The sequence below is a fragment of the Pseudophryne corroboree genome, chromosome 6 (assembly GCF_028390025.1).
Source record: "Pseudophryne corroboree isolate aPseCor3 chromosome 6, aPseCor3.hap2, whole genome shotgun sequence".
Lineage (NCBI taxonomy): Eukaryota > Metazoa > Chordata > Amphibia > Anura > Myobatrachidae > Pseudophryne > Pseudophryne corroboree.
Genome location: NC_086449.1, coordinates 580,462,615 through 580,490,439, shown reverse-complemented (window position 1 = coordinate 580,490,439; position 27,825 = coordinate 580,462,615). Strand labels below are relative to the sequence as shown.

The 27,825-nt window shown below is 47.5% G+C and overlaps 1 protein-coding gene across 1 annotated transcript in view; it reads right to left on the bottom strand.

Annotated features, from left to right (window-relative positions):
• Window positions 1–27,825, bottom strand: part of CDHR2 (cadherin related family member 2) — a 314,955-nt gene that overhangs the window by 25,694 nt on the left and 261,436 nt on the right. Inside the window, exons 20-22 of the mRNA XM_063927912.1 lie at window positions 3,902–3,990; window positions 2,583–2,663; window positions 1,013–1,090 (exon numbers count right to left, since the gene is read on the bottom strand). Of these exons, the coding sequence (XP_063783982.1) occupies window positions 1,013–1,090; window positions 2,583–2,663; window positions 3,902–3,990 (248 nt within the window). The remainder of the gene's footprint in view (window positions 1–1,012; window positions 1,091–2,582; window positions 2,664–3,901; window positions 3,991–27,825) is intronic.

Sequence of the window (27,825 nt, the reverse complement as noted above, 5' to 3'; positions counted from 1 at the left end):
TTGAACAGCCGCAAGGAGCAGGAGGCGTCTGTAGGAGATAGACGCCTCCTGTTTGCATTCTGGATCCAAGTGCTGTGTCTGAGGACGCAGCCTCAAGTCACCATCATGACCATCTGTCCCAATTTGTGATGGTTTTAGGCACTGGCCAACCAGCGTAAGCTGAAGATTACTCGGACTGGCGGCCGGATCCAGACCCAGGACTGGTCAGGCCTCTAAAATGGGAGAGACATGCCCCCCGTTTTGAAGAACGATGCCACCCCACTCCATCCCCCAAAGGCTGCAGCATGTCAATCATATCTATCACATGACCCGTTCTGCACATGCGCAGACCCCCAGACACTGTATTTGTATGCAAACCATTGGGTTTGCATATAAATATGAATTAGGCCCTATGTTTATAAAAAGCCCCTGAAGTCCATTCCTTTGTTAATTTCAGCACATTTATCAGCTGCAATATAAACACAGCAAAGACTACATTCACAGGGGCAATATACACAAAGATAACTACTGTTAGATCAGATTGCACTTTTATTTACTGACTTACTGTAACTCACCTGATTTGTTTATTCATGTAGACTTTCCTTACACTAGAATGCAGTTTACATGCAGTGTATCGTAGGGTTGGGGCTGGGTGACAGTCGTGGGGTTCCCGACGGTCAGCATACCGACCCTGTGATCCCAGCCGCCAGAATGCCGGCGGGACGGAGCAAGCACAACAAAGCCCATTGTGGGTTCACTGTGCTTGCCACGCAGTGGGCTCGGTGGCTCACCGCGCTCGCTACAGATTCTGTTCCCACTCTATTGGTATTGTGGACACCCACGAGTGGGAACAGTGCCTGTTAGTTGGAATGCCGACTGTAGGACTTTTGATCGCTCGGGATCCCGGCGTCAGCATGGTGACCACTGGGATCCCGAGCGACAGTCACATGACCGGATCACCTACCAACTGCAGAACACACACAGACTGTAATGAACACATGAAACATAATGGCAGAGTGTGGGTATTACTGACCTGTTCAGTTCTTCTGGTGTTATGGCTGTCCCATTAGTGTATGTACAGTAGACAGACATTGTACTTCGCTCATTAGCTCTGGCAGGGAGTAAGAGAACAGTTCAGCTATGTGTACAAATAAAATCATTTGTAGAAGTGATGATTACTGAACAATGACAGACATTGGCCCAAATGTATTCAGTCTCAAAAAGTAATAAAGGGGCAGATGTATGAAGCGGGCATATATCGTGCCGGTATGGCTCTTCCCGCTTCTCCTCTTTACTGAGGCGAAGCGGGAAGCACTAGCGCCAAGATGTAAGAAGAACATCTCAGCTGAGTGAAAACTCCCCCTCTGGCGATACCTGCCAGGCCCCCCACAGTGCACCAGCCTAGTGCTGATGCAATGTGTCACTCCCCTGGCCAGCTCACTGGACATGCACGAGATCTCACTACTCACGCAAGATCTCCAGTGCTCATCCTGGAGCCGTCACCTGCCACCACCAGGAACAGCTCTGTCCCTGCTGTGGAGATAGGGCATCCAGCTGTCAAAATTGATACTGGCCATTCATACATTGCCCTGCACATCGGCGTACTAACTTTAGATAACAGCGCCGTTACGGACAGAAGCGCATAGCACCCCTGTCACTGGGCACATACCGCCACAATAATACATAGGGGGAAGCGGTATCAGCGCTGATACCGCTTTCCCCAGATATTGTTGTTTCATGCATTTACCCCAAAGAGTGATAAAGTATCAACAAATCAGCTCCTGTCATTTTTTAAACACATCCTTGCACTTAGGAAGCTGATTGGCTAGTACTTTATCACTCTTTATCACACTCCATTTTATCACAATTTAATACATTTGGGCTTATGGGGTCTATTCATGAAGCAGTGAAAAGTGTGGATAGGTGAGCCAGTGGAGAAGTTGCCCATGGAAACCAATTAGTGTTGAAGTAACATTTATAATTTGCATACTATACAATTGTACGGAGCAGCTGATTGGTTGCCATGGGCAGGGTTGGACTGTAGCAATAATTTAAAAAGCAAATCAGGTTGCTGTTTCTTTTTAAATGATTGCCGTTTTAAAAATACAGGCAGACTCACAATAAACTTGCTAGAGCGTGCATCTTACATGCTAATACCTAAACCCTAAGGTCTTAGTGTCCAGTAGCGAGGTGGTAATTGTTGCACATTAGTTAATGGCCTGAGGTTGGACATGTAGAAGGAAAACATATATTTTCTATTTACACTTTATGCTACAGCTAAGACATGAAGACATATGTTGTTTGTTGTCATAGGCGTGTGCAGAAACCAACACCGGGTTGCCGCTATGGGACTTCCCCACTTCGACGGGTAATGGACTATCTCTTCCACCCCTTGCTCTGGGACATAGCCTGCTCACCTTGGCCGCCCAGGTAAGCAGTCTATGCCTTGGATGGGTGGGATGGAGGGGATGTGATCATAATGCGGCAGAGGGTAGGGGGGAGTCCCAGAGCGGCACTTCCGTGTTGTCTCCTGCACATGCCTATGTCTGTCATGCATAAAACAGAAATATGTATCTAATTTACCTCATATTTTATGAACTTACCGAGGACTCATATATTTGGTGGATCCCTCAGCTTCAATCCCAGCCACAAACACAGATGCACCGGTTGCGATTACCAGTTGCCTGTCATGTAACAAACAGGAAAAGTACATCCCAGACATTATTAGTAACATGATGTGTTGTGGACACAATCAGCCTATTTATTACTGTAGTGTTACATGCTATGCTTCTAGTAAGACTGCACATGTCATTAAGTGTTGTCCATCACCAGATTACCTAAAGTTATTGCCTTGAACGAGCCCACATGCAACTTTTACTAAATACAATGCTTTATTTTTCCGGCTTTGTGCTATTCAGGCATGTATATATCTTCAGATAGGCATATTTATATACAGTATTATTGAATATGGCATAGCTTGAAGCATCGAATACAAATGTATCCAGAGATCAACCTGGTGTTGCGTCCATAGAAATAAAAATAAATTCAGAGGACAAATATATGACTGAAAATTATAGGAAGTAGCCAGAAAGATGCGGCTATACATACAGCAAAACTTACAGAAGGGTGATTAGTAAAAAAAAAAAACTAAAACCAAAAAAACTATTACTAAAAGGCTTGCATGCCTGCAGGCCTGCCATCAGGGGGCTGCTGCGGGCATAGCTATCCCGGGCATCGTCTCTCTAACAGAGAGTGGTTGGCTCAGGCCGCTCATCCCTGTCCGCTCGCAGGCTCTATTGAAAATGTCCCTCTCAAGATGGCCACCGCCTTAGAGCAGACAGTTATTAAAGATACTAGAGGCTCTAGAGGCGGCGGCCATTTTGGTAGAGACATTTTTAATAGTTTTTTTACTTGAAGCGACGGAACAATCTGCTGCAGCGGTGGCGGGGGGGGGGGGTCCCTGATAAACAGAACCCTGACAATGAGTAGGTACTGCATATTATGGTGACAAGGACATTAATGTGGGGGCATAATATGATGTCAGGGCATTACTATGTGGGGCATAATATGGTGATAGGGGTATAACTGCTATTTTATCAGTCCCGGGCCCCACAATTTCTGATGGCAGACCTGCATGTCTGTAGCAACAAGTTTTGTGAAGTTGAAAAGGCAAGCATTTTAATGTTGCTATTTTTTATTTTTCATCAGTCATTATCTACAACTGTGCATAAGTATTACTATATCATTATTATGTACCTGATTGAACTAGTTGGTCAACTTTTTATTAACCTCAAACAACATACACACATTCTACATCTATGAATAAGCCCAGGTGACAGTATACCACCATGCATGCACTTAAATATTTATAATGGAAATTTGTTTTATCAGAAAATTCTGTAATAAAAATGCTAGTTCTTACCCAACGATTGCAGCCTTCATTTTCGTCAGTTCATCAACAGACTTTGTGAAATACAATGCTACCCGGTAAGACTCATCTATTGTAAATATCTATCATCAGGGGATAAGTGAAACACAATGGATATAAATATCATCTGAGAATCACCATTATACTCAGTGTGGGTACAAAAAAAATGAATACTGCATATTATATGAATATATTTATTAAAGAATTCGGACTCCCACATTTCCCAGTTTTATGCCACTCTTAAGATGCTTACACCCCCTGCCATTTTCAGGTTGTAGATCTAATTGTCCCATCTATTTGAGTGTGACTGCAGTGAATGTGATGCCCTCTCAGATTGAACTATTCAGCGTCTGAGTTTGTATATGGACAAATCTGGGAAAAGGTCCAGTCACACAGCACCATGGATGTGCCAAATTATGGACACGTATGCAAAAATTAAGAATGTTTTGGGGATGTGAATACATAAGTGATAGAAAAGATTTAGGTGGTGTTTCCTGTTTAGCAGAGGAATGAGGGAGCACATGGTATGTTTAGTCCCACAAAAAGGAGAGTTATGGTAGATTTACCATGGTTAACTCTCTTTCTTCAAGATTGTCAAAGCCGTGCGTGCACATATCCGCAATTTGCGTATGATTGCTCCAGCTCCCGCGTTCCTGCGCGTGGTATGGGTATTTACGGCGGGGTTTGTGAGCGCGTAGAGGGTTATTAGAACATTACAGATTTAACCCAAATAGTGCACATTTTACACATAGTTAAGGTTAGAAGGTGATGTCTAGTATCCAGCTGTAGGGTATTTTAAGGGTAACATTCCGGTGTTGGTTAGAGAAAGATCGCATGTTCCTGCGTATAGTTATGTGCAGAAGTAGAATATAGATAGAAACTGTATTTACTGTATATTATGTATGCGGCGGGAATCCAGAGGATACCACCCCCAAGAGCAGTTGAGAAAGACATCGCCCACCTTTTCAAATCAACCTATAACCTCTCCTGTAATGGAAAGATGCATCTCTGTCCAGTAGACAAAGGGATTACAGTGACCATTGTATTGTATATGGAAGTAGTGTATAAAAAGCCTGTTGCTGCCTGGCTGGTCAGAAGACTCTGAACGCTTTCTACCTGATAAACGGAGGACTGGTCCAGGTTGCGCAAGCGAACATTCTCACGTATGTACATTTTCTGTAGCCATTATTCTGTTGTAGATTTATCTTGTTAGCCTTGTAGAGTATAATTTGTACTGTTATCCCCTTTCAAATAATCCACTGTGGCCTTAGAACCCAGCGGTTGACTACATATCGGTGTTGTGTCCTCATTTCCATGCTATGGTTTAAAGCGTATTTAACTGCATAAGGTTTAAGAGTATTGATAAGGTGTACGCACTGCGGGTATTTCATACCGTCAGCGCTGTGCAAGGTTTAAGGTGTAACATCATTACAGTGCTTTGCGGCACATGGTTTAGAGTGTAAGAATAACATTGCATTGCACTACGAATAAGGTTTAAAGTTTATAAAGAGTGTGTGCGCACGCTGTGCGTGCTCTGTACCCAGCACGGTGTGTGTACGCTAAGTCCGTACAACGTACGGGACTCTGTACGCAAATAGCGTACAAAGTGCGTAGCGTGTGTATTACGTCTAGCGGCCGTAGCGGTTCCACGATAAAAGTATATTTAGAGGTATAGCTTTATGGTTTAAGATAATATCGACATTATCAAGATACATTGGGTTCCACAGGGAAACATCAGGGTGTAGAGTGGATCTTGATCCAGAGGCACCAACAGGCTAAAGCTTTAGACTGTCCCAGGATACATTGGTGCCTCCTCTATAAACCCTGCCTCACCAGTCAAATGCAGGAGCAGGAAAGAGAGAAAGTAGATGTTATTCACATAGAACCACATTCTTACGACAGGAGAAGGGATCAATGGCTTATGCCATACAAACCCATAGAAGCTATGGGGGTCATTCCGAGTTGATCGTAGCTGTGCAAAATTTAGCACAGCTACGATCAACTTTCCTGACATGCGGGGGGATGCCCAGCACGTGGTTAGCCCGCCCCGCATGTCAGTCCGGCCCCCCCTCGCAGAAGTGCAAAGGCATCGCACAGCTCCCTGGCCCGCAGCAGCTGCGTATGACGTCACGCAGCCGCTGCGGCCCTCCCCCAGTTCGGTCCGGCCACGCCTGCATTGGCCGGACCGTGCCTACGAAATGGCGGCCAAATGCTGCCATTTCGCCCCCTCCCGTCCATCGATCGCCTCTGCCTGTCAGTCAAGCAGAGGCGATCGCTGCCCTGCTACGGCCGTCAGCCGTCCTGCAGGCACACAAAGGCGTCGGCACATGCGCAGCAGGGACCCGTTCGCTCTGCTGCGTGAAAATGCAGCGAGCGAACAGGACGAATGACCCCCTATGTGCGTCAGGGTGGGCGCCCTGTGGAACCCAATGTACCCCGCAGAAAGAGAGCTAACCATGGTAAGTCCACCATAACTCTCCTTTTCTGCAGCAGGGTACATTGTGTTCCACAGGGAAACATTGGGGATGTCCTAAAGCAGTTCCTCAAGGTAGGGGACACGCCTTAGCGGGTATGAGAACCCGGCACCCAAAGGAAGCATCCTGGGAGGCGGAAGTATCAAAGGCATAGAACCTAATCAACATGTTCACTGTGGACCACGTAGCCGCCTTGCACAATTGTTCGGCGGACGCGCCACGGCGGGCCACCCAAGAAGGTCCAACAGACCGAGTAGAATGGGCTTTAATAGCAGCAGGAGCTGGGAGTCCAGCCTGCGCATAAGCTTGTGCAATCACCATCCTAATCCATCTAGCCAAAGTTTGCTTATTCGCATGCCTGCCACGTTTGTGAAAACCACACAAGACAAAAAGGGAATCTGACCTCCTGATAGAGGCAGTCCTCTCGACATATATATATACGGAGAGCCCTTACCTCATCCAAAGACCGCTTTTTGGAGGACAAATCAGAAGAGATAAAGGCCGGAGCCACAATCTCTTGGTTAAGGTGAAAAGATGACACAACCTTAGGTAAATAACCTGAGCGAGTTCTAAGAACTGCACAGTCACAATGAAATATCAGAAAGGGTGGACGACAGGACAAAGCGCCTCAGTTTGACACCCTTCTAGCAGAGGCAATAGCCAGTAAAAACAAGACCTTGGCTGTGAGCCATTTAAGGTCCACCAACTCAAGAGGTTCCAATGGAGACTTTTGCAGGGCATTCAGGACAACAGACAGATCCCATGGAGCCACAGGAGGAACATAGGGAGGCTGAATCCGTAAGACACCCTGAGTGAATGTATGAACGTAAGGTATAGATGCAATTATTCTCTGAAACCAAACCGACGAGGCAGATATATGAACCTTGAGGGAGGCCAGATGAATGCCTAAATCCAGGTCGCGTCGCAGAGAAGACAGAATTCTGGAAGTTCTGAATCTGTATGCATCATAATTCTTATCAGCACACCAGGTGAAGTAAAATTTCCAGGCCCTGTAATAAATCCTCTATAAACCCTGCCTCCAGGCACTGGAGCTCAGTTTTGTTAACCAGTCAAATGCAGGAGCAGGAAAGAGAGAAAGCAGATGTTATTCACATAGAACCACATTCTTACGACAGGAGATGGGATCAATGGCTTATGCCATACAAACCCATAGAAGCTATGGGGGTCATTCCGAGTTGATCGTAGCTGTGCAAAATTTAGCACAGCTACGATCAACTTTCCTGACATGCGGGGGGATGCCCAGCACGTGGTTAGCCCGCCCCGCATGTCAGTCCGGCCCCCCCTCGCAGAAGTGCAAAGGCATCGCACAGCTCCCTGGCCCGCAGCAGCTGCGTATGACGTCACGCAGCCGCTGCGGCCCTCCCCCAGTTCGGTCCGGCCACGCCTGCATTGGCCCGGACCGTGCCTACGAAATGGCGGCCAAACGCTGCCATTTCGCCCCCTCCCGTCCATCGATCGCCTCTGCCTGTCAGTCAGGCAGAGGCGATCGCTGCCCTGCTACGGCCGTCAGCCGTCCTGCAGGCGCACAAAGGCGTCGGCACATGCGCAGCAGGGACCCGTTCGCTCTGCTGCGTGAAAATGCAGCGAGCGAACAGGTCGAATGACCCCCTATGTGCGTCAGGGTGGGCGCCCTGTGGAACCCAATGTACCCCGCAGAAAGAGAGCTAACCATGGTAAGTCCACCATAACTCTCCTTTTCTGCAGCAGGGTACATTGTGTTCCACAGGGAAACATTGGGGATGTCCTAAAGCAGTTCCTCAAGGTAGGGGACACGCCTTAGCGGGTATGAGAACCCGGCACCCAAAGGAAGCATCCTGGGAGGCGGAAGTATCAAAGGCATAGAACCTAATGAACATGTTCACTGTGGACCACGTAGCCGCCTTGCACAATTGTTCGGCGGACGCGCCACGGCGGGCCACCCAAGAAGGTCCAACAGACCGAGTAGAATGGGCTTTAATAGCTAAATACTGTGACGCACTATATATATGACACAGACGCACCTAGTCCCTTACGGTGCAGAATATAGTGATAGATATATCTGGGAAACACTGAGAGTGAAACCACACAGCAGATACAGGCACACAGTCACAGGTAATGCAAATAATTATTATGACAATAAAACTGCAATGGACTAGTATATGTACAGAAATACTGTATATATAACACAGCGCGGTCCTAGACCGGAGGTATATGTCAAAATACTCGTACAAAATATTCTGTAAATAGGTACACTCTTTCTTAACTAACGCTGTCTGTATAGAGACATGTAGAATACTTAAGTGTTTGTAAAGTCACAGCGCTGTATACTGGCGGCTTTACAAGGAGACCTTGCCCTGCAGTCCCAGAGACCAACCGCGGCTATACTTACAAGATGGCACCAAGCGTCTCAGACAGTAAGTGAGGGAGAGTATGAGGTATCCCCAGGGTGGGAAAATCTGCAGTAGATGGCACCCTGGGGCCGGGAAGGGGCTACAGGTCAACCGCCAGCTCCCCTATGCTGATCCTCAGCGCCGGTACTACGGAGTCTTATTAAAATGGGCGTAAGTACACCCGACCTGTACTCCTATGCCCTGGTGGTCTAGTGGGGTCCCTGCTCGGTGACAGTGCCCATGCCAGCGTTGCGGTCCATCTCCCTAGATCACAACAGGAACGCGATTTAATGGCGGGTCCTCATCCTCTCCGTAGCAGCCACGCGAACCAGGAGATCGTCTGTGACTGTGTGCCTACAGCCGAAGCGTCTCCACCGCAAGTACCTGGGAACAGGCCGGGGAGTATGCGACGCCGCTTGGGAGGTGATGGAGCCGCAGTACAGAATGTAACACTGACATATCAGCGCTGTGGCCCTTGAAGTCTTCTTAGAAAGCTTTTCAGGGCTGCCCAGTGCAGCCCCCCTGTTAAGTGACCTGCTGCTGCAGGCACCAACTTGAAACTGAGCTCCAGTGCCTGGAGGTGGGGTTTATATAGGAGGCCCCAATGCATCCTGGGACAGCCTAAAGCTTTAGCCTGTTGGTGCTTCTGGATCAAGATCCACTCTACACCCTCATGTTTCCCTGTGGAACACAATGTACCCTGCTGTAGAAAGGTATTTTCTCACCCTTATCTTAAACTATCAATGAGAACGTTTTGCATCTCACACTTAAGCTGGGCACAATCCTATACAATCTATGGCCCGATCACCATTACCATATCGGGTAGATGGTCAGACGATTGTATAGGTGTGTATGAGGTACCACTGTGATTGTAAAAGTGTGTATACTGCTTTGCAGCACAGTATTTTGGGAAGTCTATTTGTAGGTGCATTTCAACCAATGTAATAAGTATTGTATGTTCCAATCCACAACAGTTGACCCATGTAATACAAACTTGCTCTCTCTTCTTTCTCTTGATAAGTGTAAGACACAAATGGAGGCAAATTAAGCAGCATTTTAAGAGAATGATCAAAGGTTAAGTACCTACAGTGGCAGTGGGTCAAACATTAAAGTGACGCTTTTGCCATTTTCACCATGCACATTTATAGCAGAACCACGAAAAGTACAGGCATCCCACATTTACATGGACGTTCCTAACAATGGGAATCATCCAGACACCTTAAAGTGTGCTTGGTGGACAAATAGCTGCTTTTATGCAAAGAAAGCAATGTATTTTGTAAATTTTAAAGGTCAGCATGCCAGAAAAACCTGCATGCACAGTCTTCCAGCATTTAAGGATGACCTGAGGTCTATGAGGGTAATTCCAAGTTGATCGCAGCAGGAATTTTGTTAGCAGTTGGGAAAAACCATGTGCACTGCAGGGGAGGCAGATATAACATGTGCAGAGAGAGTTAGATTTGGGTGGGTTATTTTGTTTCTGTGCAGGGTAAATACTGGCTGCTTTATTTTTACACTGCAAATTAGATTGAAGATTGAACACACCACACCCAAATCTAACGCTCTCTGCACATGTTAAATCTGCCTCCCCTGCAGTGCACATGGGGGGGGTCATTCCGAGTTGTTCGCTCGCAAGCTGCTTTTAGCAGCTTTGCACACGCTAAGCCGCCGCCTACTGGGAGTGAATCTTAGCTTATCAAAATTGTGAACGAAAGATTAGCAAAATAGCGAATAGACACTTCTTAGCAATTTCTGAGTAGCTCCACACTTACTCGGCATCTGCGATCAGTTCAGTGCTTGTCGTTCCTGGTTTGACGTCACAAACACACCCAGCGTTCGCCCAGACACTCCTCCGTTTCTCCAGCCACTCCCGCGTTTTTCCCAGAAACGGTAGCATTTTTTCGCACACACCCATAAAAAAGGCCTGTTTCCGCCCAGAAACACCCACTTCCTGTCAATCACATTACGATCAACAGAACGAAGAAAAAACCTTGTAATGCCGTGAGTAAAATACCTAACTGCATAGCAAATTTACTTGGCGCAGTCGCACTGCGGGCATTGCGCATGCGCATTAGCGACTAATCGCTCTGTTGCGAGAAAATAATACAGAGCGAACAACTCGGAATGACCCCCATGGTTTTGACCACTGCTAACAAAATTCCTGCTGCGATCAACTTGGAATTACCCCCTATAGACATACATGAATTTCTGGCATGCTGGCCTGTGCTGTCAATCACAAACACAGCGGTGGCTTTCCAGGAATGGAAGCAATAACCCTTACCCTGCCACCCTGCATGCCACTTTCCGTGTGAAACACAGCCTCAGCTACTTGCAAACTCAATTTGATTCTTGGTTTTGTTTTTCATCAGAAGAAGAGAGTATTGACTGCATAGGAGAGAAAAGAGTTAAACATCTGGGGAGGGGTGGACCTAGCTGTTAGGAAAGTACAGCCTTTAAGGGGAGGGCTTGATATATATAGGGAAGGCGAGGCCATTTTAAGTCTCTTGGTGATTTGGTTTTATGCAAGACAGTGCTGCGTCTCCCTAGGAAAAGGGGGACAAAGCCTGATAATGCAGAGGAGACAAAGATCCCCTTTTGAAGGGATCTGCATCACTGGGAGAGGCACAGGCGATCCTCTGCAAATCATCTGGCTGTGAGTACTGGTTGTATTAAGGGCCAGTTAGCACAGCTTCCTGCATATGACAGGTTTTAGAAACCATTTATTGTGGTCAGTTTCCCCCTCCCCTCTGTATCGCAGCGGACACACCGCTGTGAGGCGGCCGGGATCCCTCCCGCAAAGTTTCCCCTAACAGGGAGGCGCCCTGCGGGACCTGATCGAGCGGTCCCAGCGCGCCCAGCCAGCGGGAGATCCCAATGCCGTGCGGCGGTGCACATGCCCTCAGCCGCCGGAGGCGGGGAGCAGGGGAGAGACGCGGCAGTGAGCACGCAGCTGAGGAGATTTACTCAGCTGCGGGCAGGCACTGAATGGGTGCTAATCACCAGCGGCCAGGGGGAGAGCCGCGTCCGGGACATTACCAGCGTGCGGGGAGACACTGTATGGCGCCGCTACGGGACTTGGTGTGAAACGGTCTCGTAGCGCATGCGCACACCAGAGACGCCGCAGTGTTTCCGGGCGGCTGTAGGAGAAGTTCTCCTCAGCTTTGTGTGGGGGAGAGGCCGCTCAGTACAATAGCGCGCCTCCCCATATGGTTAGAATTATTAAAAAGGTCTTAATAGTCAGCTATCTTAAATATCCCAAACGAGCGCCATTTACGGGGAAGGGATAGCCCCCCCCCCCCTGTATAGATCAGAGGGATGTTTTATGTGTGCCAATAGCTCCCTCTAATGGCGAAAAAGTATATGCAGAAATGTGAGGATCTACTTTACAAAATAATCCTTTGGACTATTGTATTGTACGAAGCAAGCGGATACCAACTCTACCGCGTAGCTGAGTTACAGTTAAGGGTGTATATCGGCATGTCGGCTGGTGGTTTAAACGTTTTTCCCCCATTTATTTATATATATACATTTCTCATGTTCTGGATTCTATGTAAAGAAGAGAACAGTAATTCCAGCCGGATCCGATAGCCTTGCTCCGTCATCACTCACAGCCTTTCTCTTCCTAGTTAAAAGGGTGGCAGTGCTGTGAAATACCCTGGTACGGGGTTTTAACCAACATGTCTAAAGCAAGGACCCTACACCTGGAAACAGTGCTCCGCATAGGTCATGGCAAAGGACTTGGCAGATGGAATCTCCAGGTGAATCGCAAAATCACGCATGCAGCACTAGAAAAAGGCTGCGAGATTTATATATATATTCATTTATAAGCTAGGATCAGACCGGTAACGGCAGGGGAGCACGGTCGCTGCGTATTCCACGCGGGGTGCCCGGCGTGCGCCGCAGGTGGGGGCCGCCCCCCCCCCCCCCCTTTTTTTGTTTTATCTTCCACAGAGGACCGAGGTGACAGGGATTTGGCAGACTTCGTGATTGACGATGATTGGAAGGATGACGACGAAGAATCCGGGTCGGAGAGGTCGACGGCATCCGGTGAGTTGGGACAGTCTTTATCAAATTCCGCCGCGAGCTCGAGTTCGCGTAACTCTTCATCCCCCTCCTCATCCTCCTCTTGGGCATCGCAGACGTCCGACGCTGATAGTACTGCTAGGACACGGAAGGAGACTGAGAAACTTGCCAAAAGGGCGGCAAAGCAGCAGAAGAGGCGTAAGCGGCAGGCGAATGTGGGAAGAGGAGCGTAGGGCGAAGAAGAGGCGAGATCTTCCGGGGGTAGTGCGCTGCGGGTATACGGCAGTGACGCGGGGCCTGCGAGATAGCTGCCGCAAACAGATACGTAGGGGTGACTTTGTAGACTATTTGGTTTGACTAAGGCCATGAAGAAGGATTACAAAGCGGCGGCCGCTACAAAGGGCATGGGGGCGGAAGCTTCCAGGTCTTTTGATAAATGGCTGGCCGGATTGGGGTGTTTGCGGCTTGCTATTTGGAGGACAGGCCGGAAGAGCACGTGAATATCACCCGTTACCTTCATCTAGTGCACGACATGCAGCGCACATCCTGGGGTTCGGAATGGCGGCGATATGACCAAGAGTTTCGGGAGAAGCAGGACAGGTTACGGGTCATGGACTTCGCGTTCAAAGACCTGGAGGTCTGTCTCAAAGTGACCCGGGCATCCCAGCGGGAGGACGAGACCCAGGAACAGGGTACGGGGGGGCGCCGCGGGGGGTCGTCAGCGCAGGGAGCGGGCGCGGACGGGGCATTTGCCAAAACAGGCGGATTGGCCGTTCGCATGGGCGGGCGGTCTGCCCCTCGGGGGAAATGCTTCGCTTTTAACAGCGGAGCATGTTCATTGACAAACAGTGCCGTTTTCGCCACTCTTGCCAGCAGGGCGGTGGAACCCAACCAGCCTCCTTTCGTTCCAAAGGGGGACGACAGGGCAATCGGGGGAAACAACCCTACCCTAAGCAGGCCGCGAGCGGGACCGCTCAGCAGGGCACCAGCGCCAGTTAAGTTGGAAACTATGGGTAAATGGTTGGGTCTTTATCCTAATAAACGGGATGCAAATTTTTGGTTAGATGTTTTTAAGTTCGGGTTCCGCTTGCCTGTTGCAAGCGAGATGTCCGTGCGTGCGCACAGAACCTTCAATCCGCCCGAGCTTCGCCGATGGTGTTGCGGGAAAAGTGGATAGGGAGCTCAGGTTGAGCAGGATGGAGGGGCCGTTTAAGTCAATCCCGGTGGATGACTTGGTCATCTCCCCGGTTCGGGTGGTGCCAAAGAAGACTCCGGGCGCCTTTCGGCTGATTCAGCATTTTTCTTACCCGCCACGAGCGTCGGTCAGCGACGCCATACCACCGGCTCATTGCTCGGTGGTGTATCAGTCGTTCGACGAGACGCTAGGTATGGTCCGCAGCTACGGGAGCGGGGCCCTCATGGCTAAGATCGATGTTGAGTCAGCTTTTAGATTACTGCGGCATCCTGTCTATCAATTTTGGGGGAATGAAATTGACACCGTGGCGGGAGAGTGTAGCCCGCCCCAGGACGAAGTGTCAAAGCTCCGCGAAACTATTCGCCGTTTCAACGGCTCGCGTAAAGTCACGCTGCGGCAGGCTCAGTCCGTGCGGGGCATGCTGAACTTTGCTTGTCGGGTGATACCGATGGGCAGGGTTTTCTGCAGGAAGCTCGACAGAGCTGCAGCGGGGTGTGCCAGGCCGCATCATTTCGTTCGTTTGTCCTCTGAGTTAAAAAGGGATTTGGCCGTTTGGGCTTCATTCCTGGAGGAATTCAACGGGGTGAGCATATGGCAAGCGCCAGCCATTGACAGCGAGAGTTTGCAGTTTTTTACCAATGCTGCGGGTTCCTCTGGATTCGGCTGTCTTCTGTAGGGATCGTGGTGTGCGGCATCTTGGCCGGCGAAGTGGCATAGCGAAGGTCTTAAAAAGGATCTGGTGCTGCTGGAGCTTTTTTCCCATTATGGTGGCGCTGGAAGTTTGGGGCGATCGGTTGGCTAACCGCAGCATAGTGTTCAGGGAGTTAATCTGGCCGTGGTACATGCGATTAATAACCAAAGGGCGAAATCGCTGGTGGTACTACGGGTTCTTGTACAACTGCTTTTCACTTGCTTGCGTAAGAACCTATAGTTCCGGACGCAGCACGTGCTCGGGTTGGAAAACGAAATCGCAGACGCGTTGTCGCGTGGACAGTGGGAGAGATTTCGGGGGTTTGGCTCCCAAGGCCGAAGAGCAAGGTTTTCACTGTCCCGGTTATGTTTGGCAGGTGACCGTACCGGACTGAAGGGTTTAGCGTTGCGGTCAATCGCGCCGGACACGCGCAAGGTGTACGGACAGGCTTGGAGTGAGTGGGAGGAGTTTGTCCGGGGGCGGCAACATCAAGGTAAGAGCAGGCATCGGCTGTTGCTTTCTGTTAGGTGGCAGCGCTACGTCTCCGACAGGTCACGAGCAGTGGTTTCTCGGTACTTGGCAGGCATTTCTTTTTCTGCAAGCTGCGAGGCGTCCCTGACGTAACGAAAAGCGAAGTTCTGCGGAAGGCAGTGAAAGGGTGGGCGCGAGTTGCGCCGTCGCCACCAGATAGGAGGCGGCCATCGATGCGGCTTTGTTGCCGGCCGTAATAATGGCCGGAGGGCGAGTTGAGTCGTCCAGGTTTGAGACGCTTTTGTTTAGTTTGGCGTTCTCGATGGCTTTCCACGGAGCCTTTCGATTTTCTGAGTTGTTAGCGCCTTCCAAGAGAGCAGATTCGCGTTTGCTGGTCGAGGACTTGGTAGTGGGTGAGAGGTCCTGGCTGTGCAGGTTACGACGCTCCAAGACGGATCAGGTGGGGAGAGGGCGCTGGGTTACAATGGTATCAGCGCTGGAAGAGAGCGTTGCCCGGTGAGGCTGGCACTGCAATACGTGGGGGTGCGACCCGTTAAGGAGGGGTCTGGGCTGTTGCATTATGATGGGCTGCCAGTCACGAAATACCAGTTTCAATGGATGCTGAGTCGCTGTTTGGCGGGCCTGGGCCTCCCACCCACTGCTTTTGGTACCCACTCCTTTCGCATAGGCGCAGTGACGTCGGCTGCTGCGGCGGGCTACTCCAGAACGGATATACAGGCGGTGGGGCGATGGAAAGCAGCGAGTTATAGACGATATATTCGCCCCGTCGCATGAGAGGTCGGTTTGCGCTTGGTGCTTTGCGTAAAGTCGCAATGTATTATGCTGTTACAGTTCTGTGAATTTGTGGTGTTGTGCGTCTGTTGGTGTTACCCCTTTTGTTTTGTTTTTGTTTGTTATCCTACTCAGGGATTAGCTACTCGCCGTTGCTGGCATGAGTCGGCAGCGGGGGTCTGGAGTTATTTGCGATTTTTTGCCTGACTTGACGGACTGAATTCTAATCCATAATTCGGCTAATTTGGTCTAATCAGAGTCCCTCAGCAGGTCTTTACGTTTCACCTCCAGCTGAGTTATTACATGTGTTTCCCATTTTATACCCCCCCCCCCCCTTCCACCCCCCCCCCCTGTTTTTATTTCGTTTAATTTTATTTGATTTTCCCCCTTTGTGTCTTTAATTGCACTTCTAAATTGGCAACGAAAAGTGGTGCAGTCGGCTAGGCCGTGACTGCTGCAACAGCGAGTCATAAAGTTTTCTTTTTTGGCAGATCCTTCAGTATAAACAATGAATAAGCCTCTTAGTAATCAATCCTACCCCTCTTTTTCCCTTCAGGATGGTTTTAAGTCAATTTGACCATTTGGGTGGTTGGCCACTCTTACATTTACGGGGCGGCCAGGTTTGTGGCCTCAGAAGGGTCTCAGGCATTGTTTGGAATACAGGGTGTCAGATGGCTTGGCTGGCGCGGAATGATGTGGGGTGAGCTGAGTAGTAGGTTAGTGAGTCAGGCCAGCAAGCATGGAGTCCCTAAGGTTTTCGTTGTCCATCTAGGGGGCAGCGACTAGGGGAAGAGGACATCCTTGGAGCTGCGGTGGGCCATGATACAGGATCTGGCAAGTGTGACCGCGCAATGGACCAATTTGTGTGTTGGTTTTTTCCCATGATGGTGCCGAGATTTGTGTTGGAGGGGTGTGGCGGATGGTCGCCGGATTGATGAGGCCCGGTAAATGGTGTAAGGAGCTGTGGCACAGTGGGTGCTGTCCCACGGCGGGTAGGGTGGTCCGCCACCCGAGGATACGGTGCAGAGACAGCCACCTTTTCCGGTGCGATGGAGTACATCTATCCGAGGAGGAGATGATGTTTTTTCTGGAGGATCTAGGTTTCGCTTTGCAGGAGTTAGGGTAGGTTTCTGGTGGCGGTGCGAAAGAGTTTGGGGATGAGTCTTTCGCTGTTGGCGGAAAAGAACGGCAGTTTCGTATGGTAGAGAAAACTGTAGTGTTTTACAGTTTGTTGTGGTTTAGGTGCACTCACCTCCATCGACTTATGGCCGCTTGACCACCCATCCGGGAAGGCAGCGGCAGGGCACCCAGGAGCGGTGGGTAGCCACTGTGGGGGTTGAGTTGTCACCTATTACCGGTTTATGGTAAGCTTTTAGTAAATTTATAGGATTGAGTTATTTAAGTTAATTTAGATTAAGGAGCCGTTCTTTTGGGCCGCCACCATATGCCAGATGGAGCGGCATATTAAATTAATCTCTTTTTATTACAGGTTTCCTAATGGTTAGGGACAAATAAATAGCTAGCAATTTTCTGCCAAATTCAAGTCTCAGTGTCGTTATTTCTGGTTATGATTATGAATGCTTTACTTTCAAAGAAAGGGGTCCACCAAATATCACTAAGATGTTTAGAAGAGAGTATTGACTGCATAGGAGAGAAAAGAGTTAAACATCTGGGGAGGGGTGGACCTAGCTGTTAGGAAAGTACAGCCTTTAAGGGGAGGGCTTGATATATATAGGGAAGGCGAGGCCATTTTAAGTCTCTTGGTGATTTGGTTTCCCTCCCTCCCGCCCTGGTAGTTGGAGATTGTGGCACGTGGTGCTTTGGCTCTAAGTTGTTGGCTGTTTTCGTTGGCTATTTATTGGCGGAAAAGAACGGCAGTTTCGTATGGTAGAGAAAACTGTAGTGTTTTACAGTTTGTTGTGGTTTAGGTGCACTCACCTCCATCGACTTATGGCCGCTTGACCACCCATCCGGGAAGGCAGCGGCAGGGCACCCAGGAGCGGTGGGTAGCCACTGTGGGGGTTGAGTTGTCACCTATTACCGGTTTATGGTAAGCTTTTAGTAATTTTATAGGATTGAGTTATTTAAGTTAATTTAGATTAAGGAGCCGTTCTTTTGGGCCGCCACCATATGCCAGATGGAGCGGCATATTAAATTAATCTCTTTTTATTACAGGTTTCCTAATGGTTAGGGACAAATAAATAGCTAGCAATTTTCTGCCAAATTCAAGTCTCAGTGTCGTTATTTCTGGTTATGATTATGAATGCTTTACTTTCAAAGAAAGGGGTCCACCAAATATCACTAAGATGTTTATTAACTTTTGTTAACATTTTTGATATAAAATGCATTTGAATTATAGAGTTAAAATTATTAAAATAAAAAAATACATATGTTACCATGTTTACTTTTATATACTTGTAAAAGCCATGAAGTAATATTTATTCAGCTCTATCTCATATTTTGTAGTTTATTAAAGTTTATAGAAAGGTAGGATTTATATTTTTTATTTAACATACTTTAACCATTTACAGTAGAAGATGACATGTACTGTAGGCGTAAATTTGCTATGCGGCCTATTTCAAAGCCATCCTGTCTTCAGCAATTTGGCCATTGAATTTAAACAGCCAATTCTATTCAGCACACACCCTGCCATATTTTGCATTTAATATAATTAACTCTTTAAATGGAGCACCCAAAACAGCTGAAGACACGGCGGCTTTGGAAAGTACCACGCAATAAATTTAGCATGTAGTTCCCAAAAGCAAGGGATCAGTTCTTAATGAAAACTTATGACACCTCCTTCTAAAAATCTTATTTAAAAAAAAGTTAATGTATCACTTAAATGTTGTCATAATGAAATAACAGCAAAAGTGATATGTGTGGAGAATAGTGTGTATCGCTAATAATACTGGGGCAATACAATTTGCTGCCATTTACAGTAGTTGAAGGTAATACAGTACATTAGAAACTAATAACCTCATTTGCAGTTGGGCATAGATCGATTTTTGTGGTGTAAATACACATATTACAAAATAGAATTTGACAGCAGATAAGAATCACTTGGCCCATCTAGTCTGCCCGTTTATTAACCACATTGTTACCTAAAACCTTATTTGATCCTTATTTCTGTATAAGGATATCCTTATGTCTATCCCAAGCATGTTTCAATTGCTCTTCTGTATTAGTCTTTACCACCTCTGATGGGAGGATAGTAAACCTATCCACTACCCTTTCTGTGAAGTATTTTTTTCCTCAAATTTCCCCTGAACCTGCCTCCAGTTTCAGTGTATGTCCTCGTGTTCTAATACTTCTCTTCTTTTGAAGAATGTTTCCCTCCTGGACTTTGTTAAAACCCTTGATATATTTGAAAGTTTCTATCCTGCCCCACCTTTCCCTTCTCTGCTCCAAACTATACATAGATCTTTTAGTCTTACGATTTGTGATCTACTCCATGTACCAATTTTGTTGCCCTTCTTTGTACAGCCTCTAATGCAGGCCTGGCCAACGTGTGGCTCTCCAGCTGTTGTAAAACCACACATCCCAGCATGCCCTTCCGCAGTTTTAGCATTCCCTAGTAGCAAAACGTTGGCAGGGTATTCTGGGACTTGTAGTTTCACAACAGCTGAAGAGCCACAGGTTGGCCAGGCCTCCTCTAATGCATTAAAATCCTTCCGGAGATATGACCTCTAGAACAGAACACAGTATTCTAGGTGAGGCCACCTATCCAGGGAATTACTACTTCTTTGTTTGGCATGATCTCCCCCAGTAATTCCATGCTGTTTGGGATCCAATAAGTTGCTGGATGTGTGATATTCTACAACTCTTTCTTTTAAGAATGTTTCCATCAATTTCCCTACTACTGATGTAAGGCTCACTGGTCTGTAGTTGCTTGCCTCTTCCTTGTGCAGTGGGACTACGTTCGCTCTTTTCCAGTCCTCAGAAAGGACTCCTGTAGCTAGTGATTGGTTGAATAATTCTGTTAATGGTGCTACCAGAATCCCTTTAAGCTCTTTTAGTATTCTTGGACGTATCCCATCTGGCCCCACTCATTTATCAACTTTCAGTTTTGAGAATTCTGTTAGGACATTCTCCTCTGTAAATGTATTTGTTTCTACAGGTTGGGTATGGGTGACCGGTGCTTGGGACCCTGACGGTCACCATAACAGCGCCAGGATCCCATGGATTACAATGCCAGCAGGGAAGGGGGCAAGTGCAACGAAGCCCCTTGCAGGCTCGGTGGCGAACTGCGCTTGCCACAGGTTCTATTCCCACCCTGCGGGTGTCGTGAACACCCATGAGAGAGAATAGTCCCTGCTAGTCAGCATGCCGACTGTCGGGATTGTGAGAATGTAGTTGTCGGTATTGTTACGTGCTACCTGCCAGTCACCTTCAGGACAGGCAGTCCCAATGGCAGGTGTCTCCCTCTGGGCCTGCCACCCCTGGCTGCAATTAGCAGAAAGTGTGCTTACTGCGGGAAACCACTCCCTGTCTTATCATCAGCCCTAGCCAGCTTCTATGGGCTGCTGCCAATGCATCCCATAGAACCAGGAGCCTTGCGCTTGTGCAATTCCCACCGCCGGTTATGTGCATGTGCCGGTCCCAGCACTTGTCAGATCTATTGCGCAGGTGCCAGGACCCAGCTGGAAGTCTCCTCTCCAGGTACGGGTAGTTACAGCCCCCCTCCTACAATCACGCAGAGCCACCGCTGATGATCTGCTATTACATTGTCTGCCTCAACAAGACTCCCAGTCTCTGTCTTTTGTCTTATTATTCCGCCTTTTGTTTTTCTCCTTTCTCTTATATACCTAATAAAGTTTTGTCCCATTTACCTACTGGCTGGGCCATTTTCTCTTCAGCTTGTGTCTTTGCACAGCTGTTTACTTTCTTAGCCTCCTTCTGTCTAATAGCCATACCTGTTTGACTTAATTATTCTGCATCTTCCTATATTTCCTAAAGGTCATCTTTTTTACTTTCACAATACTTGCTACTTCTTTTGCAGACCACACTGGCGTTCTTTTCCTTGTGCTTTTCCTAATCCTTTTGATACAAAGGTCTATTGGCTGTAGTATTGTACTTTTTAATTTTTCCACCTCTCCTGCTCTCCTTCCAGGTTCCTCCAATCTGCCAAAGAACTGCTTACACATATTCCCTTTTCTACCAAATCAGCCTTCCTGAAATCTATCCTATTGCTGTTCTGCATATGAAAAAGAGTGTGTCTTCTTGTGGTGCCCCACTGTTATAAATGTCCCGTAAACAGACTAATTTTACCCCAGAACGAGGAGAAATGGGAGGTTGAGGAGAGACCCTTTATTAATGCTCATGGCATGCAGCCCATCCTGCTGTTTTAGACGGTGCTGCATTGGTGACAGTGGGAGCAGCGCTAGAGCGTGGGGATGATCTGGGACACTCTTCCACGTGTCAGCTCTCCAACAGCTCGAGGCCCTGTTGGGAAACATCCGGGGACCCCGGGGAAGCCTTTAAAGGAGGACTGGTGAGGACCGTTGGCGTCGTGCAACTGAGGAGGAACGGATAGGACAGGCTGCGCTGTATTTCCCGACATCGCCAGTGAGCCCTGAGTGTAATCTCCCAGCATCCCAATTTACTAAGACATTTTGCTCGTCATCCTCCTCAGCAGTTAGTCAGGAACTGGAAAGGTTAATAGTTTATGAAGTTTAGAGTTCACGATAGCCGACTATAGCTTCTCTACAGAGGAATTAACAGTATTGCACCTGCAGCATCTGAACTTCATATAAATGGCTATTCACCACAATTGTTAGGAGCAGCAATCACTACTGACAGTCTGGAAGCTGACATCTAGTTAACCACATCTGCTCTTACAGAGGACAAGCAGATGTAACCCTTGTTTCTAATTGTGGGTTATCACAAATTGTGTGCCTCCACCCAAGCTATGTATTTAAGATCCTAGGCCCGCCTGGGTAAGTCTATTGTGTCACTAAGAATTATCTATAGAGTCATATAAATTATGTAGCACTCTATAAATGTCCTGGCCTCCGTTGGTTCCAGCGAATATCCCTTAGGCTACTCTGTTTCCTTTAAGTAGGGAGTTAGTTTTAATCCACTGAAGTATGTCATATAACAGCCGCTCCTCCAACTTATTAATATGTAGCTGTAGGCTTGGATGTTGTCCCAATGTAAAGTATAAATATATCAATGAAAAGGGAAATTCAGCTGTATATTAACTCATGCATATACAAAAAAAATAAAAAATTATATTTTTATATATATATATATATATATATATATATTTGCTGTGTCCGGCACTCAAAATATTAAGGTTTCTTACCCCGGTGTCCAAGTCCAAAGTGGAGCGTCCACTGCTATACCAAACGAAAGGGACGGCACTCAGAGGATTTAAGTGAAAATGCTTGTATTCAAAAAATAATCTTAATTACATCATCATGATGATGATGATGATGATGTAATTAAGATTATTTTTTGAATACAAGCATTTTCACTTAAATCCTCTGAGTGCCGTCCCTTTCGTTTGGTATATATATATATATATATATATATATATATATATAAAACTTGTGCTAAACAGTCCTTTCCGTTACAGTCTGCCTGTGAATATCCCTCACATCAATCCTGCACAAGGTAATTTAACTTTTGATATAGCAGCTCAATAGTTCCGTGTGCTGTATTAAATAACAAGTCCTGTTTTCTCTAGATGGTTTATATGCTGACAGCTCAACTTTACAGTTCACAGTGTCTATGACATATCATATTTATTTTCCTATTGCCCTTGATGCAGTTTGTCTCTTATAGTCAGGCACTGGGCTATAATACTGTTGCTGCAGTTAGTGTTAAGTTGCTGCAGATACCCTCAGTGCCTGTCTCTATAGGCTACTTGTAGTTACTGAAATCAGCTAAGGTATATCTAAATACTAGTGTGGTGCGTTAGTTTTTCCACTTACACCTCCTGTAATTTCACTTTGTGGTGTAGATGGCGCTCCCCCGTCCAGGGCCGGTGCAAGGTTTCTTGGCACCATAGGCAAAACTTCGCCCCCCCCCACACACTTCCCAATCCTTCAGGTGAAAGTGTGAATGCAAGGTCTTATACGTTCCGGACCCACCCACATAGCCTTGGCACATACACTCTGTACAGTCCACACATAACCTTACATATTTTGTGTTTCCTCACTTTTACATCCTCCTGACCCCTGGACAACAGTGCTGGGTGACCATATCATACAGCCCATTAAGAACATTTGCTATCTGCATGGACCTTTATGCAATAGCATAGACAGTGTAATGGTTAGCATTACTGCCTCACAGCGCTGCAGTCATGGGTTTGATTCCCACCATGGCCCTAACTGTGTGGAGTTTGTATACTCTCCCCGTACTTGCGTGGGTTTCCTCCGGGTACTCCGGTTTCCTCCCATATTCCAAAAATATACTGGTAGGTTATTTGGCTCGCAACAAAAATTAACAATAGTGTGAATGTGTCTGTGTGTACATGTGGCAGGGAATATAGGCCCTCATTCCGAGTTGATCGGTCGGTATTTTTCATCGCATCGCAATGAAAATCCGCTTAGTACGCATGCGCAATATTCGCACTGCGACTGCGCCAAGTAATTTAACAATGAAGATAGTATTTTTACTCACGGCTTTTTCATCGCTCCGGCGATCGTAATGTGATTGACAGGAAATGGGTGTTACTGGGCGGAAACACAGCGTTTTATGGGCGTGTGGATGAAAACGCTACCGTTTCCGGAAAAAACGCAGGAGTGGCAGGAGAAACGGAGGAGTGGCTGGGCGAACGCTGGGTGTGTTTGTGACGTCAAACCAGGAACGACAAGCACTGAACTGATCGCACAGGCAGAGTAAGGTTGAAGTTACTCAGAAACTGCAAAGTAGTTTGTAATCGCAATATTGCGAATACATCGGTCGCAATTTTAAGAAGCTAAGATACACTCCCAGTAGGCGTAGGCTTAGCGTGTGTAACTCTGCTAAATTCGCCTTGCGACCGATCAACTCGGAATGAGGGCCATAGAGTGTAAGCTCCACTGGGGCAGGGACTGATGTGAATGGCCAAATATGCTCTGTAAAGTGCTGCTGGAATATGTCTGTGCTATATAAATAACTGGTAAGGGATGTAGTTGGGATACCAGTGCCAGAATCCCGGCAGCCGGAATTCCGAACGTAAGTATACTTGGGAGGTTAATGTTAGGCTGTGGGAAGGGGAGGGTTTGGGTTAGGGTTCGGCTGTGGGGAGGAAGGGTTAGGAATAGGTATACTTACCTCCACTGCCCCAGTCGGGATTTCAAACAGTCTGACCACCAGCATCCCATACCCAATCTATTGGTAATAATAGGTAGCACGTATCCTCGTGTATCAATGCTACCTATAGAGTGTAAGCCTGCGAGCAGGGCCTTCCTACCTCGATGTCTGCTACTATCCAGAAGTGTAGCAAGGTGTCATGGTGCCTGGAGCAAGGTATGTTTCGGCGCCCCCCTCCCTTGTACTGAATTGGGGGCGTGGCCACCTGGGCCGGTTCTAGACCTTGTGGCACTCAGAGCGAAAGTTTCCTTTGGCGCCCCCCCCCCACACACACACACACCCGTAGGTGAAACATAGTGCGCGCCGAAAGCGCGTGGCAAAGAAAAGGAGCGTGGCTTCATAGGGAAGGGGCATGGCCACAGTTATGCCGCCTGTAGTTATGGACCCAGTAGTTGTGCTCCCTGTAGCTGTGCCCGCAGTAGTTGTGCCCCCTGTAGCTGTGCCAGCTGTAGATTTGCCCCCTGTAGTTGTGCCCTCAGATTTGCCACCTGTAGTTGTGCCCCCTGTAGCTGTTCCCCTGTAGATTTGCCCCCAGTAGTTGTGCCCCTGTAGCTGAGCCCCCTGTAGATTTGCCCTCAGTAGTTGTGCCCCCAGTAGTTGTGCCCCCAGTAGCTGTGCCCACTGTAGATTTGCCCCAGTAGCTGTGCCCCTGTAGCTGTGCCCCTGTAGATTTGCCCCAGTAGTTGTGCCCCTGTAGATTTGCTCCCAGTAGATTTGCCCCAGTAGTTGTGCCTCCTGTAGATGTGCCCCCTGTAGCTGTGCCCCCAGTAGTTGTGCCCCTTGTAGTTGTGCCCCTGTATCTGTGCCCTCAGTAGATTTGCCCCCAGTAGTTGTGCCCCCTGTAGATTTGCCCCCAGTAGTTGTGCCCTCAGTAGATTTGCCCCCAGTAGTTGTGCCCTCAGTAGATTTGCCCCTGTAGCTGTGCCCCCTGTAGATTTGCCCCCAGTTGTTGTGCCCCCTGTAGCTGTACCCTCAGTAGATTTGCCCACAGTAGTTGTGCCCCCTGTAGATTTGCCCCCAGTAGTTGTGCCCCCTGTAGATTTGCCCACAGTAGTTGTGGCCCCTGTAGATTTGCCCCCAGTAGTTGTGCCCCCTGGTAGCGCCGCTTACACACACGAAAGAAAAACAACAAAAAAACAATACTCACCTGCCCCGCTCCTGCTTGCCGTTGCTGCTGCTCCGTCTCCGCAGTCCTATGCAGTCTGGCTGCGGCGCGTCTCCACCCGTCTGACATCATGACGTCAGACGCCCGTGCATCACGGAGCACGGAGGGGTGGAGGGGAGGGAGGAAGAGAGCTGACGCTGCTCAGGCTCGCAGCTGTCAGTGACTGACAGCTGCGAGCTCCGTGCGGTTAGGCGGAGTCAAGCTGGGACGCCCTGTACTGTCTTGGGCACCTGGAGCTCGAGCTTCACCGGAACAACCCTCCCTACGCCCCTGCTAATATCCAGTTTTGTTCTATTACTGTTGGTCCAATTATAAATAAATAAATAATAAATAAAAAATAATAAATAAAATAGTACTACTGTAGCATTGAGTACAACAAGCATGTGCCAGTAGCTTGATTAGTAGTACTAATCACTGGTATCGCCAGAGGAGGGGAACAAGCAGCGTTGCGGGTATATAGACACCGATGCAGGAGTTGATAATTCTACTATATATATATATATAAATATGTGCATTCTTCTCCCTTTTTTTCTTAGTTGATTTGCTTCTGTAGATTCATTTGTTTACTAATTTTGACGATTTAATTTGATGCCAATGTCACCTGGCCTATCCAGTCTAAATCTAGATACTTAAATACCCGATTGCCAGACTATCTTCTTTGATTATAAGTGATTAGCAAGTTTACTTTTAACATCTGTGACGCTTTAACTATGATTTTAGGATATTAGACTATCCACTTTCTTTGCCTGAGAAATACACAATATTTTATTCTCTGGGCTTGACATTCCGTCTCCATGGCAGCGCTGTACATATGATCAGCTGATGCGCTCCATATACAGGATATGAGGATATATTTGAAACGCACGTTTGAGCCCTTAGCTCATTTGGGTATTGCCATGGTAACGTAGCGGCTGAATGTGGAGTAGCGATCATGTGACTCTATGCACTACGCTGTGGGTTTCTGTGATGCTCTCTACTATGAATGGGGCTTTCTTACTGCCTATGGGAACGTGCGATGTTGTTGTCAGTGTGAGTATAGTGTATCTTTACTCTGGTCTCGGCTTTCTCTCCCTTTACTTCCGGTCAGCTGATGCGTTCCATAGGCAGGAAGTGGGGATGCCCTGGAACGCACGCCGGAGTACTAAGCAGAAAATGTGCTTTTAATGTTATGCACAGATCGATATCTGGATCTTGACTTGGAATTGGGTAAGGTGATGACTGGCAACGCAAGTGTTGATTCATTTATGATATATACACACACATATAATATCCGTGATATGTTGATTATGATTTTGATTTGGGGTGTAGGGGTGTTGCTTTGATTAATTGGTGGGTGGGTTCATGTAGGGTATATAAGGGTAATCTGTTCAGTTTGTAATTATCTTGACAAAGGTCTGCATATAGACCGAAACGTCGATCAGAACTCTGCTTTGATGACCTGATTAAATAATCTTTGCTACTTTAAAGACTGGTGAGTGCTCCTGCTTTACTATTGGATTTGTGTTGGAGTAGGGCTTTGCTCTGCCCACTTGGATGCTACCCCAGCATTTTTCTATGCAGCACATGAGTGTGGATAATCCCTAGCATATATATATATATATATATATGCACAAATAAGGATGCACTCACCAGATTTCTCCAGGATGAAATTGATAGATTTTAATCCAGACAGCACATACTCACAAATAGAAGGTCCTTCTATGTACTGTCTGGATTAAAATCTATCAATTTCACCCTGGAGAAGTCTGGTGAGTGCATCCTTATTTGTGCACATGTATCGTGGAACTTTGTTCTGATAGGACCTGTTCCTGGATTTTGCACCCCAGCAACTGTGATTATTAACGACATGTGAGTGCGGCTCTTCTACAATGGATATATATATATATATATATATATATATATTGGTATCGGGATGCCAGCAGCAGGCATCCCGGTGAACAGAATCCTGGCAGCGGGATGCCGGACGCCGAAATACCTGCAGCTTTGCTCACCATGCTGCAGGCACGTTGGAGAGCTTTACGCGCCACATTTTTTATTCTCCCCTCAGAGGGAGAATAGTTGTTGGCATTCCGGCGGTCGGGATCACGGCATCGGTCTCCTGAGTGCCGGGATCCTGACTACATCCCATAAATTTTATATATATATATATATATATATATATATATAAACCACAGCCTAAAACTCAAATTTAGTTGGTCACAGAAAAAAAAAAATAGAATGAATACAGCCTGTCTTTACTTATGCTTCACTCACTGTCTCTCCTCCTCTGAACGCAGGGATCCAGCCTCCTCCTATGCGCCCAGCTAGTCCAGCTGGCTGTAAAAAAGTTTAACTTGACAGCTGGTCAGTTTGCTCAGTGCGGAGGAAGGGTAGGGGGTGTTCGGGCGGTAGGGGGGGGGGGCGGCGGGCGGCGGCGGTG